This window comes from Piliocolobus tephrosceles, chromosome 5 (assembly GCF_002776525.5).
Source record: "Piliocolobus tephrosceles isolate RC106 chromosome 5, ASM277652v3, whole genome shotgun sequence".
Lineage (NCBI taxonomy): Eukaryota > Metazoa > Chordata > Mammalia > Primates > Cercopithecidae > Piliocolobus > Piliocolobus tephrosceles.
In genome coordinates this window covers 24829891-24846037 of record NC_045438.1, presented here as the reverse complement: position 1 = coordinate 24846037, position 16147 = coordinate 24829891, and the positions used below count along the sequence as shown (strand labels likewise).

The following is a 16147-nucleotide window of genomic DNA, read 5'->3' as shown; positions in this document are numbered from 1 at the left end:
TTGTCTAAGGTAGAAACCCTTTCTACAAAGACATGAACAAATACAGTCTTATCTGAAAATATTAATAAAACTTCACCTATCATTTCATGTACTAAGTATATGAGATCTGGCAGGATGTTGAATTAAGTGAATACAGCACTGGGAATAAGGAAACAAATTAGCTAGCTGGCTTTTAATTTTAGATAGGTCATTTCACTCTTTGGAATTAAGTTTCCTCATTTCTAAAACAGGTTAAATGAGATTGCCATTAGCAACAAAACAAACTCAGTGTTAAGGGGTCTGGGTACAAATGTATTCTCTCTGATCAGCTGATAATGAAATGCATAACTAAACTGAGGCCATGGTAGTTTTAAATACAGCATTTGTAAAACAAACAACAAGAAATAGCTGAGGGTCCCAAATACTGAGGGACTACCAATCTTTCTAGAAAAAGACAGTTACCACTGTATAATTATGTATAGTAAATATAGGAATTGGCCGGACACAGTGGCTCACGCCTATAATCCTTTGGGAGGCCAAGGTGGGTGGATCACTTCAGGTCAGGAGTTCAAGACCAGCCTGGCCAACACAGTGAAACCCCGTCTCTATTAAAAATACAAAACTTCGCGGGGCATGGTGGCGTGCGCCTGTAATCCCAGCTAGTAAGAGGGCTGAGGTGGGAGAATCGCTTGAACCCAGGAGGTGGAGGTTGCAGTGAGATGAAATCGTGCCACTGCACTCCAGTCTGGGTGACAAAACGAAACCCTGTCTCAAAAAATAACTAAAATAAAATAAAATACAAATATAGGAATTAAAATAATTGTATTAAAAAATATATCTATGGCAGATTGAAGAAATAACCTACTGGGCTTGGCAATACCTTTCAAATTTAAAGATTCCATCTTGTTCAAACATCTTGTCTTTTACTATTAATAATATAGCTTTATTTATATTTAATAGTTACTGAATAACAAAACTCAAAGCAATAATACTGAACATAATTAGGGCTTTAAATATATGCACAGCTCTTATTTTGGTATTAGCTTTTGATTTATTGTATTTAAGATAATCATAATAGCCAATATATATTAAAGCCAGCATTAGAAGGTAGTAGATGCATGAATCCTTTAGCTAAGCGGCTGAAAATTACCTCTAAAGACTGGCAAAAGAGCTGTAAAACAGCTGTGATCAACAGGTATTGAGCTAAGTGTAGGGTACAAAAAGGGCTGGCAAAACTTCTTCTATAAAGGGCCAGAGAGTGAATATTTCAGATTTTGTGGGTCACATACTGTATGTTTCTGTCACATATTATTTTGTGTGGATATTTTTTAACAACCTTTAAAAATCTAAAAACTAGGCCGGGCGCGGTGGCTCACGCCTGTAATCCCAGCACTTTTGGGAGGCCAAGGCGGGCGGATCACGAGGTCAAGAGATCGAGACCATCCTGGCGAACATGGTGAAACCCCGTCTCTACTAAAAATACAAAAAAAAAAAAAATTACCCGGACGCGGTGGCGGGCGCCTGTAGTCCCATCTACTCGGGAGGCTGAGGCAGGAGAATGGCGTGAACCCGGGAGGTGGAGTTTGCAGTGAGCCGAGATCGGGCCACTGCACTCCAGCCTAGGCGACAGAGCGAGACTCCGTCTCAAAAAAAAAAAAATCTAAAAACTAGTCCTAGCTCAAGAACCTTACAAACACAGGCTAAGGACCATATCTGGTCCACAGGCCATGGTTTGCCCCCCGATATAAAATAAGGAGGTCACAACAATTCAGTTGATGAAGGAGGATGAGTACAGTGGCTCACCCTTATAATCACAACATTTTGAGAGGCTGAGGCAGGTGAATTACTTGAGCCTAGAACTTTAAAACCAACCTGGGCAACACAGTGAGATTCCATCTCTACAAAAAAATTAAAAAAAAAAAAAATAGCTGAGCATGGTGACGTATGCCTGTAGTCCCAGATACTCAGGAGGCTGAGGTGGGAGGATCACTTGAGCCTGGGAGGTCAAGGCTGAAGTGAGTCATGATCGCACCACTGCACTCCAGCCTGGGTGACAGAGCAAGACCTTGTCTCAATAAATAAATAAATAAAAAGACTATTTTATACACATGTGAAGGCAAACAAAGGCTATTACAAATTAAATACAAAGATGCACCAAATGCAAGAAGAGATAAAGAAAAAATTATAGTAGATATGCAAATATTGTAAGAAAAATGATATTAAAAATAAAATTAAGATTACATACTCTGGCGTATACACTGGTAACCAATAGACTAGTCTTCCACCTAACACAAGGGTCTCAGCTGCGAAGTTTAACAGGTCAAGAAACATATCACTCAGATGATAACTCAAGGAAACAGGAACATGGCTTCCTGGACTACAAAAAAGAAACAATATTTCAAAATCAGTGAACAATTTTAAGAATGCTAAGTTACTGGGGAAGCTACATGCTTCTTCTGAAAGTAGTAACACATCATATTTAAATTTCGCTTACCATTTTTCTATCCCCTTTGGTATCTCCTTCTGTGAACCTGTTCTTCTTGTAGATTCTCTGATACCATATGGAGCTACACAGAAAACAAAGGTAACACAGATAGTCAAAAGTCACCAAATCAGTGATCAAGGACAAAGAGCCATGTTGCCTTCAAACGTGACACCCTGAAAAGAACAGAGCTTTACCGATGCACAAATCCAACTGAAAATGTACAACATAAAGACTTGGGGGAGGAGCAACTGTCTTCCTAAAATATGTCAATGTCATAAAAGTCATTGAGAAAAGCTGTGGAAGTGTTACAAATTAGAAGCCTAAAAGATATCATTACTAAATGCAATACCTGACCCTAGAGTAGATCCTGTCCTAGAGGGAAAATATATACCATAAAAGTTATTACTGAGTCAACTGACAAAACTGAATGGCAAACTGTAGATGAAAGTATTTTATCAATTTGCTGAAATTGATAACTGTATTTCTACCAAGAGGATATCTTTATTCTTAGTAAATACACATTGAAGTATAGGAGTAAAAGGCCACAATGTATACCACTTACTCTCAAATTGATCAGAAAAAAAAAAAAAAAATGTATTTTATATAAGTAAACACAGAGTGGGAGAGCAAATAATAAAGCAAACTGTTACGTTTTAAAAACCACCAAATTTTCATAAAGTATATTCACACTGAAACCATAATGCCTTGATAATTTTTGTTACATTTGAAAAAAATCTAAGTTAGCAAAGAACTAAAGAGAGCTGAGATAGCAGGGCTCAATTTTGCCACTATTTACAGATTTACTGTCAAATACTATATAGAAAAGGCAGACCTATTCTTAGGCTGCCTAAAAAACTCACGACCTCATGAGGCATGGGAAAATAAATTTTCATGCACATTCCTGAAGCTCAGTGGGTTCACAGGCCCAGTGGTTCCACAGAACCCCAAATTTCTTGTAATGCTAGAAAGGAGTTGCCAGTGAAAACAGGCACTACAAAAACACAAATGCTTACACATAGAGAAGTGTGTGATATCTGAAACTCTGTTCTTCAAAATTTGACACCATAATTGCAAATGACATCTGAGCTCCAGCTGGTATAATAATAACCAATTATAGTCAATACAAAAACAAATACTAAATATATGCCTCAAAAAACTAAGCTAAAGGGGAAAATGGGTGACAAGTTAATATAAAAGGATATAAAAGTGGATGGCAAGTCAATATATTTGTTTAGAAAAACAAAACAGTAAACACTTAACAACGTAGTTAAGTATGTAATCCACTCTACCTTCCTAAGTTTCTCCTTGCAAGATGAGGAAGTTGGGGGTGGATGGGAGAAACACTGACAAGTTGGCATTTTGTGCATGTGTTGGTAAATTTTACTAATACTACTCCTACTTTTGTATAAAAATAAACTTACGATCAGTAATGATTGCATCAAAACATGTGCCCTTCCTCCAGGAAGGTTTAGATGCATCTGAAACCAGGACATCAAGGTAATACTTCTCTAAACCATATTGACGAAGATTGGCCCTAATGTTTTCATCTGGTCCTCTCCATTTCTGGTTTTTCCTGGTAGCCTTTCCTGAAAGGAAAGAAAAAAGAAGAGAGAAAGTATTAAACAGAGTATTCTGATTTCCTGTCATGCAGAAAAAGTAATGTTTTAACTCACCGAAACCTACATTTATTCAAAATTTGCTTTCATTTAAAATCTTGATTTTACGTATACAAGTAGTTACTTTGATTTCAACAGTAAAATGTACTCATGTCTAACTTATCTTGCTCTGTCAACTTTCAAATAAAACTGCCTTAAAACATTCATTCGATATTTTCAAATATGAAGATTTTTGTAGTTAGGAGTGAGTTGAAGAGAATATGGTTCCTTTCTTCCAGCAGTAAACAGTCCTGTGTAGAGATAGTATGAATCAGATAAATGAACAGAAATAAAGAGAGCGAACTTGGGAAATGCCGCAGTTGTGACCATGGAGAAGGAAGGCAAAATGGAGATGTTACTAGTGAAAGTTAAAGTAGGAGTGGATGGAAGGCTGAAGAAGCTCGTAAGTCCCTTGTTTAGGAGACATGATAGTTTAGGATGATGACACTAGTGATTAATATTGGAGAAACCAGGAAGGAAAACAAGCTTAAGAAAAAAGATGAGATTCATTTGAGATATATCAATCTTGGTGTACCTTGTTGGTACCTGCAGAACGTTCAGAAAAAGATATGCAGTTGGAGACCTGCAGCAGGTAGTTGAAGGCCAGAATACACAGACTTGGGAGTTATCAGTATATAATCTTAAACTGACTCCATAAGGCTGAATAACATTCTTTTTGTTCACTTAGGAGGTAGTTACATGTTTGCTCTATAATTATTCTTATAAAATCAAAAGAAGAACAACATGATTCTGAAAAACATGCATTGTGACAAGAGAAGTGGTCAAAAATAGGTAGATGCCTGGAAAAAAAACAATAAATAAACAGAAATCAAAGAAAATTGCAGGGCCTCAAGTAGACTGAGAAGAAACAAAAAAGTGAAAGTACCACCTGCCGAGACCTATGTCAAGGAAACCAAGAGCGGCTGCATGAAGGTCAACACTGTCAAATGCTATAAATTTGTGGCCTTTGTAAGCATTTTCAGCAGAATGATAGGCACAAAAGCTGGAAAATAATGGCCAGAAGAGAGTGAAAGATGAAGAAGAGGAGACAAGAAGTTATAGTAGTTTTTCAAGAAGCATTTTGGCAAACAGAAGAGGAAAAGTGGTAGCTAGAGAGCCTCTACAGATTTGCTAAAAGTTTTGTACTTTTAAAACAGGAGAAACTTGAGAATATTTTAGGATAAAGTAAGAGTTCAGAACAACAGGAAACAGAGGCATACCTAACAGTACTTGGATAAGCTCTAAGGAAACTCTACCTCAATCAGATTTCTACCCCAGCAGACGAAAGGTTACAACGTAAGTTTCCAAACATAACTTTAATAAATAAAAATTCAAGTAAATTATATAAGACAATTTCCTTAAAAGAAATATACTGCTTCTACTAAAAGCAAATTGGAGTAATTCTTAGTACTTTTTAAAACAAATTTCAGATAAAGAGTATCTTTTTCTTCCTAGCCCATTTATACCTAATAAATTAGAACTCATCTTCCTAATAAGTGTTAATAAATTCTTTACAGTCAAGGTAGGGAAAAAGACAGGTCATCAGTACAAGATATCAAATTACTTCCTCAAAAGAAAATAAAGCATAATAAATGCTCACCAATACAGTAACTTACAGTGGGTGAGGAAAAGGAAAAGAGTATTACAAGGGCTGATCCCAGTTACTATAAAGAAATACCAACATAAACACAAACCATCTCAAAATCGTCAATCAAATGACATGTTTAATAACATTAAGCTATAAGGAAATATTTTTTCCGTTTGATTCAATTCCATCCAATCACACATCATTATTGAAGCTTCGAGAGTTTAAAATATTTTCCATAATTACCTGAAAGGTAAAGCAAATGACTGTTTGAAGTACCCTCAGTTCAAGGCAGACTCTTTAAAGTTACTTTAAAGAGGTTTTGCTCAGTTATAAAATTAGAAACATAAATAGTACCTCAGAGACTAGTTATCAATCAGTATACACTCAATGTATGATTAGTGAATAATTTTGGTGATAATCTTTAAATGAGTGGTGATAACCTTAAACAAATATGTTTATCATGCATACTTATTAATTATAACTAATAAATTATAGCTCTGGACTGGTCACTGGGTCATCACTTTCCTGCACTTCCTTAAAATCCTCTGAGAGCAGGACTTTTTCTCATTCATCTTCGTGTTCCCCCAGGAAATCACTCTGTACACACTGGATTATTTCATAAAAGTAGATACCCAATGAAGTCTTATAAAAACAAGTAAAATTATATCACAGATTTGTATTTGAAGATTAAAATAATGCCATCTAAAACTACAGTTGACCCTCGAGCAACATGGGGGGTTAGGGGTGCCAACTCCTCGCACAGTCAAAAATATGCATATATCTTTTAACTCCCCCAAAACTTAACTACTAATAGCCAACTGTTATATTTACTTTACTTAGTAAAAATAGATTTACTATTCATGAGGTGGAAGTGGATCATCATAAAGGTCTTCATCCTCATCATCTTCACGTTGAGTAGGCTGAGGAGGAAGAGGAAGTGGAGGGATTGGTCTTGTTGTTTCAGGAGTGGCAGAGATGGAAAGAAATCTGAGTATAAGTGGACCTGTTCAATTCAAACTTGTGTTCTTCCAGGGTCAACTGTATTTTTAAAGGTACATTTGGTACCACAGCAATGACTACAACACTGTCTATAATCTCTACTCACCCAAGCCATGAACTGTGTTGTAGTCTATGTCTGTCCCATATACGTATGCACCAAAATGAGCAGATGCTATCAGGAGGCCGCCTGAAAAATCACACAATTTTGACCTGTTAACCAGCAAGTCCCAAACTCCGGTTCATTCCTATTTAACTTCATCCAGTCTTAGAAACTAGCTGCAGGCAGAGTATCCTAGAATGACATTGGTCATAACATATTTAGTAAGCCTCAGGACTGAAAAAACAAACCCCTAAGCTATATTCACTAAACTGGTTACGAAGTAGAGAAATTAATGTATACCTTGGCATCATTATTTTAAACAGCACTATTTTATCTTTTTTTTTTTTTTTTTGGTCAAAATAATATATATTGAGACATTTTCATCTTATTTTGAGAGCTGTACACAAAAGCATTCTGCTCCTTTCTTAAAAATGAGCATACAAGACTGTTTACACAAAGAGCTGGCAACAAATAGAATAAATTCTGACAACTAGGCTCGATTCCCACTGAAGTCAGAGTTTCAGACAAATAAAGAGGGCATAATTAATATGTGAGACATTAGTTCTTACAGAAATTAAAAGGTTAGGACATATTTCAATTTTTGTAAGAATTATCTATTTTAATATAGTTACTCCTGTAACCAATCAAGTAATTATCTCATTTTAAACTGTAAATATAAATTTCTCAATAACAATTATCAAACATGCACAAAATAATTAATAAACTTTTTATTAGTGCTGTGACCAAAGAACAACTGTCCCAATACAATCTGACTAGTTAAAGTAATGTGACAGATGTGACCAGCTCATGCATGAAGAGAAATCTTAATAAAGGTTAAATAATGAAACTCTTTAAAATAAAAGGTAATAGCATTTTTAAATTAAGAAAAAAATTGTACAAAATTAACTAAACTTTTAATAATTGTACTTTTAATTAAACTTCACTTTTTTTAATCATTCGAATTAAAATGCTTTTAGTGCTTGGGTAAGTCTTAACTAGCTATACTCTAGGAAGGCCTGCTAGTCAAGCTGAAATCATAAATATATTCTTAGACCACAAAATATGCACAGACTTGGACAAGGGTAAAAAAAACTAGGGCTCTTTCCCTTATATCCGTTTGAGATGTAATCTCTGCAACTAAGATGGGTAGTGCCTCTGGAGGGTCAAGATCCATAAATTAATGGTGTTCCTTCCATAGCCATTTAAAACAGTCTGGTAGCATGGAGTTAAAAATATTTTGTTCATGAAAATATTATAACTGACTAGTTCCTATTGGAACCCATGAAGAAGAGAAATGAAAGACTAAAAGTACAGCAGAAACCAAAACCTAGGTCCTCTCATATTAACTACAAAAAGCATTTATGTGAGAGGGAAGGTTAAAAAGTCCTTGTAATTCTTACTCTGGAAATGGAACAACACTCCATATTTAGAAAAGGCAGCATAAGTGATGACTTGGAATATTCACAAAGTCACTTCACCCAAATTACAAGGAATTACTACAATTCTGCCAATTAAGGCAGATACTCACCTAGAAGAACTAGTTGTCAAGGGGAACAGAAAAGCTTTCCTGTGCTTCCTTAAACAGAACCTTATCCATTTGGTTACAGTGAATTTTGAGAAGACCCAATCTACAAGTACACTGCTGAAAGGAGATGAATAATCTGTTAGACTGCATCTGATACTTAACTTCGTGCCTTTTAAGCTTTTATTTTTTTAAAATAAAATCATAATAAATTAGCTTATCTGAACTGATCACTGGGTAATCATTGGTAGTCATCTAGTTGTTCTTTTGATTAAATTGAAGCACTTTTTACATTTAGTTATACCTCAGGTGGAGTTTTTTGAGGGAGTCTTTTGGTGAAAGAAGGGGTGCTAAAAAAAAGTGAAGTGTCAAGGAGGCAAGTAACATGACTCACCCATTTCTTTTTATGTTACCAAAAGTAAAAATACTGCATATATGATCTATGCTAGTAACTCGGTGTTTCAATTTCTCATTACTTAAATAGTAATGAGCACTTTAAGGGTAGGGTAATATCTTACAAGCAAAATAATACAATAAGAATCTAATTTATTCCACGATGTAAAAACTAATTCATGATTTTCATCTTTAGAAAACTGGAAAGTTTTGCAAATGTGGAGAAATGAGAGACCGGGTTTTGGTTTTGCTGAGAGAAAAAAAGAAAGAAAAATGGCAATATTATTGCATCTATTTTATCTTTTTTTAAAAAAAGAATTCTACTTAAATAAATTAAACTAGCAGGCTGAGCAAAAGAATATGGCTAGGCAATGGGATTCCTACTAGACAAACCATGAGATTCCAGGAAAAGGGGACTACAAAGGGTAATGAGAAAAAATGGGAAAGAGAATATTATACAAACCTACAGAGATCCATTATCTCACTCTCCTAACCTTCTCTTTTTCTCCCCATTTTCTCTTCCCAGAACCAGGATAGTCAGTTCCCTAACACATGGTTTCTGTGTCCACTATTTTGCAATGATAAAACTTCAAAAGGAGCTATACTCCTTTCCTTCGACCTATGGGTCATCTGAAGGTAGACATGGCCAAGGAGTATACATTAGTCTCCTGGGTGAATTCTCATCACTGGAAGAGCTGACTCACTTGACAGAGAGGATGAGAGGGAATCAGACCTATTGCTGCAGAGCTCTGTGCTACCTAAAGCAACTGGCATACACTTGCACATATTATTTTAATTGTAAACGAAGAATTAGACATTTATAATTTTATATTTCAATTCCCTTGCCTGCTACTATAACCTGCCAACAGTTGCAAATTACTAGTGTCTTGGAAATTAGCCAAAAAGAATACTAGAAAATGAGTTTATGGTCAAACTCTTTATCATCACCATTTAATATTAGCTACATCTAACATCTTTCACCAAAAAGGCATCTAAAATCTTATCAAAATAATAATTAAAAAGTAATAATGATAACCATTCCAGTTCACTGAATGTCTACCATGTGTCAGGTGACTTCATAGAAATATTATATATACATATAGACTCATTTAATCCTCACAATATATTAGTATTGCCATTTTACAAATGATAGAAGTGAAACCCAGACAAGTTAAGAATCTTGCCCAGAGTCACATACTAATTGGTAAAAAGATTTAAACTTTGCTCTATTTATTCTTTTGTTTACATCATACTACCTCCTTTGGGATTAGCACCAATTGAAGTAAAAACATATTCACTCACCAATTAGATAAACAAAAGCAAAATATGCTACTAAACAAATTATATTAAGTAAAGAAGCTACACACTCTGTTAATAAGAGTGTTATATATGCCATTCACAAGTCTTGTACTGTATCACAGACAGGACTGTGCCATTAATAGTTATTCAATAAATTCATGCTGATCATTCCTTTAGCCAAACTCACATGAGAATAGTAGCACTTCCTAATAACTAAGAGCTGACACAATGCTATGTCTCTTCCCCTTTGGGAAAGTAGAGACACACACAAAATTTAAAAAAAAATTTACTGAAATGAAAACAAATGTATTTGTTAAAATAGAAAAAAAAGTGTGTTTCTGTCGCCCATGATGTCATTCGAAACAACAGTAGCAAACAGTCTAAAAGAAACAAGGAAAAGTATTTAGACATGAAAAGATTATTTTTCTCCTTTCAGTCTCCCAGAAGCTTTCTGCCCTACTCTACATCCCTGAGAAAAATCACAAACCATGAGTAGTAACTGGGCAATACATTTGGGAAACTACATATATTTCAATTTTGTACCTTTAAAATAAAAAGGGGATTAGACACGTGAATTTTTTTTAAAAACTATTTTAAAAGGCAACCAAAAGAAAAATATCAACAATTTGTGTTTTGTGAAAACTATGGCCATGGAGGAGGGCACAGACCTACATATTTCTCCAGTCCTTCAGAAGGTACTACCCATTGATGAGGCAAAAGGCCCAAGAGAGGACAAACTGTGCTTAAGACCTGTGTCTATTGACAATTATTGGTTATTACGTTTCAAAACAAAAGTGCCAAAAATTGACTGATGTCCTAAAGCTATACTTAAACTACAAACACAAATTATGAAAATATATTTTAGCAGTCCATTTGTAAAGATTCTCCTCCCATTTTCTATTAATTGTCCTATATGAACAGTCAGATGTTCCCAATATACTACCCACTGTGAGGAGCTGCCCTAAAGCAAACAGGAGCAGGTCTCCCTGACCCTTGACATACTACGAATGGTTCATATATTGACAGCTCTGAAGATAATTTCAAAATCTAGCCTCATCTACTCAACAAAAAATATTACCCATACTGGCAACCATATCTTTTAACTCTGTGGTCTAGTCTGTATGTATGTATATGTATTAATCATTTTGTACATGTATGTATCTAAAAGAATTATTCTCAATTGACAGAAAAAGTTTTTAAAGTCCAAGAATAAGATTAAGAATAAAAGCTTTAGCATTTGGAAAAAGATAAATTAAATCCATTCTTCACATCATACGAGAGAATAATCTCCAAATGAACCAGAGATCTAAAACGAAAAAATGTAAAACTACAAAAGTACTAGAAGAAAACACAAATGAATTCCTGCATAACTTGAGTGTGGGGAAAACTTCTGCATGGCAAAAATCAATGAGTAGCAAAGTCAAAAGATAAATGACAAGCCAAGGGAAAATACTGCAACATACATCACAGAAAAAGAAGAGAAGTGTGAGGGGATTGTATCCCAAGCTTACAAAAGGACCTTGAAAAATGAGGGGGAAAGAGACCAAAACTGCTATCAAAAAATGGGCAAAAGACAAAAAAAGACAAATCAAAAAAAGTCATAATGGCCCTTAAAATATAAAAGGTTGTGACACTTCATGCATAACCATAGAAATATAAATTAACACTACACTGAGATACCATTTTTCACCCAACAGAACAGGCAAAACTTCAAAAGCTTGAAAATATACTCTGCTGGTGAGATTGTGGAAAAACAGGGACTCTCCTACAACTGTTGGTAGGAATCCAAAATAGTATAATGGAGACAAATTTGGCAACATCTAATGAAACTGCAGATGCATACACTCTTCAACCCAGAAATCCTATTTGTAAGAATTTACCCTAGGACGGGGGGTCCAATCTTTTGGCTTTCCTGGGCCACACTGGAAGAAGAAGAATTGTCTTCGGCTGTACATAAAATACATTAAGACTAATGATGGCTGATGAGCTTTAAAAAAATTGCAAAAATTCTCATAATGTTTTAAGAAACTTTACAAGTTTGTGTCAGGCCACATTCAAAGCCATCTGGGCCACATGTTGTCCATGGGCTGCGGGTTGGACAAGCTTGCCCTAGAGCTACATCTCCAACATTACAAAGGTATAGATTCATAAGGTTAGTCATTACCAGCATTACTTGTAACTGTAAAATACTGAAAACTACCAATGTCCAATTATAGGAGATTGTTTGAATAAATTACATACATACACTCATGGAGCAAAACTAAAATAGAATAAAGATAAGCTCCATGAACTGACAGGAAGTGATTTCCAGGAAATACCATTAAGTGAAAAAAGCAAAATTAAAACCAACATACACAGTATGATACCTTTTGTGTAAGAAAGTAACGAAAATAAGAAAATGTATATATATCTGCTTATCATTACAAAATAAAAACACAGGAAGAATCAACTAGAAAACAATGAAGTTAGTCACCTAGGATAGGTGGGAGAACAGGCTGGAAGTGTTATAAAGGTAAAGTGACACCTCTCTGAGTACCACTTCTTGTGTAGTTCTGACTTCTGGAAGCAAGTTCATCTTATACATATTTGAAAATAAAAGTAAATCAACAAGGAGTAGGGGATGGGAGATAAAAACTTAAAACAGAGGGCAAACTGGAACAAATGAACCCAAATGAATTTTAAATGAAAAGGGAAAAAGCAGGCACAGTAATTGACTTTACTGCCCCTTACAGTAAGTAACCGAAAACACATCCTGAACTCTTATTCAGAGGATTTTTTTAAGTGGCATAAGCAAAACAACTGTGAAACCATTTCAGATATAGAAATGAGAAAAAGAGTAAATGTGTTGATGTAGATAGGAACCAGGGTTCTAACTGTGGTAGAAGGTGCATATAAACATAGAATAGGGTAGTCAAAAAGAAATCTGTAAGGACTGACTGCAATTTGTAGTATATGTGCGAATACACAGTGTCTAAAATATGTATATGCCCGTGTATGTGCATACACACAGTATATAAGAGTATATATACGTATATTTGCACATGCACTTACATGCATATTGTGTATATATGCACATATATTTTCTAGTTTGTCCACTGAAAGGATCTATAAACCAGATTTCATCTCCCTGCTAAAAGAAACAAAAATTCCTTGGAGAAATGACTGATACCAGAGCTTCAACAAATAGAAGAGAAAGGAAGGAAGTACTCCAAAGAAAAAAGGATATGAACATGTCACAAAGACAGATTCAATGTGAAAGAGCTCTGACTGGGCAAATCACAATTTGAGGAATAAAAGTAATTGATTTTTTAAAAATAAGTAATTTTTTAAAAAAAGTAATTTTTTAAAAAAAGTATTTTATTTAAAAAAGTAATTTTATTAAAAAAAAAAAAGAAAATTAAGAAATATAATGAATTACAGACCATTGGGGTTAAAAAGAAGAACCCACTAGTTCATATTCATAACAAATAGAAAAACAAATACATGGAAGAGAGGAAAGGGCTTTTGCTTACAGTAGAATAATGAACATTGACTTATAACTGTGGAGGGAGTGCTAGAGTTGGAAAATCATACCTTTGAAACCATCAAAGTAAAGACTGGTTCAGGAAAGAATTATTAATGGCTACTAAACCTGACGACCTGAATAGTGAGAGGAAATTTGGATAAGGAATAGAATACTACATGGTCTTAATGTGTCTCTCCACAGATTGCTTAATAGCAAGAAAAAAATAAAATAAAATAAAACTACCAGTAATTCTGTTTATGATTATGAATGGAAAAAATCAAACACAACCTAGACCAGATGATCAAAATTACCAATACCCATGCAGGGCAGAATGCCATCATGCGCACAGCCCTGAGAAGGCCACGAAAATCACTGATATAGGGGTCCAGCTGGGAATGTATAACCTAATCCTAATCTTGAGGAGACATCAAACAACCCAAAATGAGAAAAAATTTAGATAAAAAATAAAGGGAAGAGAAATAGCATCTTGAAAGGTGCAAATTTCATAAAAGAAAAAAAACTTTGGCTGTGTTCCAAATCAAAGACATCAAAGAAATACTAACAACAAAATATAATACCTGATCCTAGCCAGGAAGGGGAAAAGGATGCTGTCAAAAATATTAATATTACCGGGCCAACTGGCAAGACTGGAATATGAACACCAAAGTACTATATTAATACATCTATGAACATTGAAAACGGTACTGTGGTTATGTAGAAGAACATATCCTTATTCTTGAGAAATAATTACTTGAAGGGTAAAGGGATGTGATGGATACAACTTTCAAATGATGCAGGAAAGAAAATATTATGTTAAATATAAACAAATAGAACAAATGATAAAGCAAATGAGGCAAAATGTTAACAACAGCTTAAACTAAGTTAAGGATACATGGATGTTCTTTGTTCTACTTTTATTCTTGTAGCTTTTCTGAAAATTTGATATTATTTCCACTAAAAAGTTTAAAATTTGGGGTGAGTTACTTAGGATAATGAGAGTGGGGAACAAAAGAATACAGAGTAGGCTGCGGGTAGGTGATATGGAGAAACTGGCAGAGAAGAAAGACTCACCAGTGAATTAATTCAACAATAAACAGAGAAAGTCATTCCATCAATCAGAAATTGATTCACCTTGATACTACTTCTTCCTAAGCATATGTGGTCATATCCCTTAAGTTAGTACATGGTGTAATCACTGGTTGGCAGATCCTAATGCAGAGAGAGGCAGCTCGAAGTTAAGGGCATGAGCTCTGGAGTTGGACTGCTTGAGTTTGAATCCTATGAAACCAATATACTGTATAACCTTGGCCAGTTCACTTCACCTTTCTCTCTGCCATAATTTCCTCAAGCAAATTTTTAAAGTATCTCCATGTTAGTTGTTGTAAGAATTAAACGAGATAGTAGCATCAGAGTGCAAAGTATAGTACCTGATACATTTACTATTCAATAAATGTTAGCTCTGCATCATCACTGCCCAAGGGGAAAGATGGCTACAGGGATAGGCTCTAACCACAAACTGAGCCATAATGAGTTTGGCCAAACAAATATAAATACAAGTATTTGCTGGGTATGGGCAAGATCAAGCAAAACTGAGTGGAAGTAGGAAAAAGTCTACACAGAGTCAGATGAAGTAAACTTGGGAGTTTTAGGACTTCCATAAAAAATTATCCCAATCATGTGCACAAAAAAACAAGGTCACTGCCAGAGCGACCAGGCTATCTAGCCCATTGATACTTTGACACTTTTCTTATTTTCACACTTACTTATAAACCTCCACAAACCAACTCAAAGATGGGATATATTAACTATTTTTCTCCATCCACATATACAGTTATGAATTTAAACATGGATGAATACATTTTTTTGATCTTGTCATTCAAGTCTTTCTTTCACCAAGAGTTTTCCTATTTAAATAAACTATACAGCTTTACAACATTTCTACAATGTATGGTATTGAAAGTTTTTCTGCTACAAAAAAATTAGATGGATGCTCCCCCCCAGTAGTTTATCTGGAAAAAAACCCACACAATTCTATCAGCATCATCTTTGAAGTGGCAAAGTGTTAAATACTAGCTATTATACAAGTACGTGGTTGTCTCTTGGCCATTATCCAAACACAATTAAACAATGATCCATTTACTCTTTTAGCAAAAATATTACCATGACCTTCATTAATATAAATAAGCAACATCTCTACACTAGCTTAAAAGTTAAATAAAAATACCTGTTCCAACAAATGGATCAAAGACAATATCATTTTCTTTCACTTTTCCATGGTTAGCCATAATGAATGACAAACCAGCATCCATACTTGTATTTCCAATAAAGTGTCTCTTTTTGACACTGTATGACTCAATAAGCTCTCTCTGTCCATCTGCAATCTAAATCAGAGATATTTCTCACGTTAGTACAGCCATACAGAACAGACTTAAGATAATCACTCACAATAAGACCATTGTATTTTGCTGATAAGAACTTCTTTCCACTTATTACTGCTCTAATTTCTTTAAAATAATGTAATTGAGGTAGTTATGAACAAAAGCTTTTATTGCTTAATGTCATTCCATTTACTTTGTCTTTTCAAAACAAGTATGAACTGCATTTGAATGCAATTATTCCAGA

At 34.7% G+C, this 16147-nt stretch overlaps 1 protein-coding gene across 3 annotated transcripts in view; it reads right to left on the bottom strand.

Moving 5' to 3' along the window:
• TRMT11 (tRNA methyltransferase 11 homolog) overlaps positions 1 to 16147 on the bottom strand; it is a 127681-nt gene that overhangs the window by 97619 nt on the left and 13915 nt on the right. For all 3 annotated transcript variants that reach the window (XM_023230695.3, XM_023230694.2, XM_023230696.1), the window contains 5 exons: positions 15750 to 15906; positions 6813 to 6893; positions 3886 to 4050; positions 2474 to 2546; positions 2225 to 2356 (listed from right to left, as the gene is read on the bottom strand). In XM_023230695.3, the coding sequence (XP_023086463.1) occupies positions 2225 to 2356; positions 2474 to 2546; positions 3886 to 4050; positions 6813 to 6893; positions 15750 to 15906 (608 nt within the window). The remainder of the gene's footprint in view (positions 1 to 2224; positions 2357 to 2473; positions 2547 to 3885; positions 4051 to 6812; positions 6894 to 15749; positions 15907 to 16147) is intronic.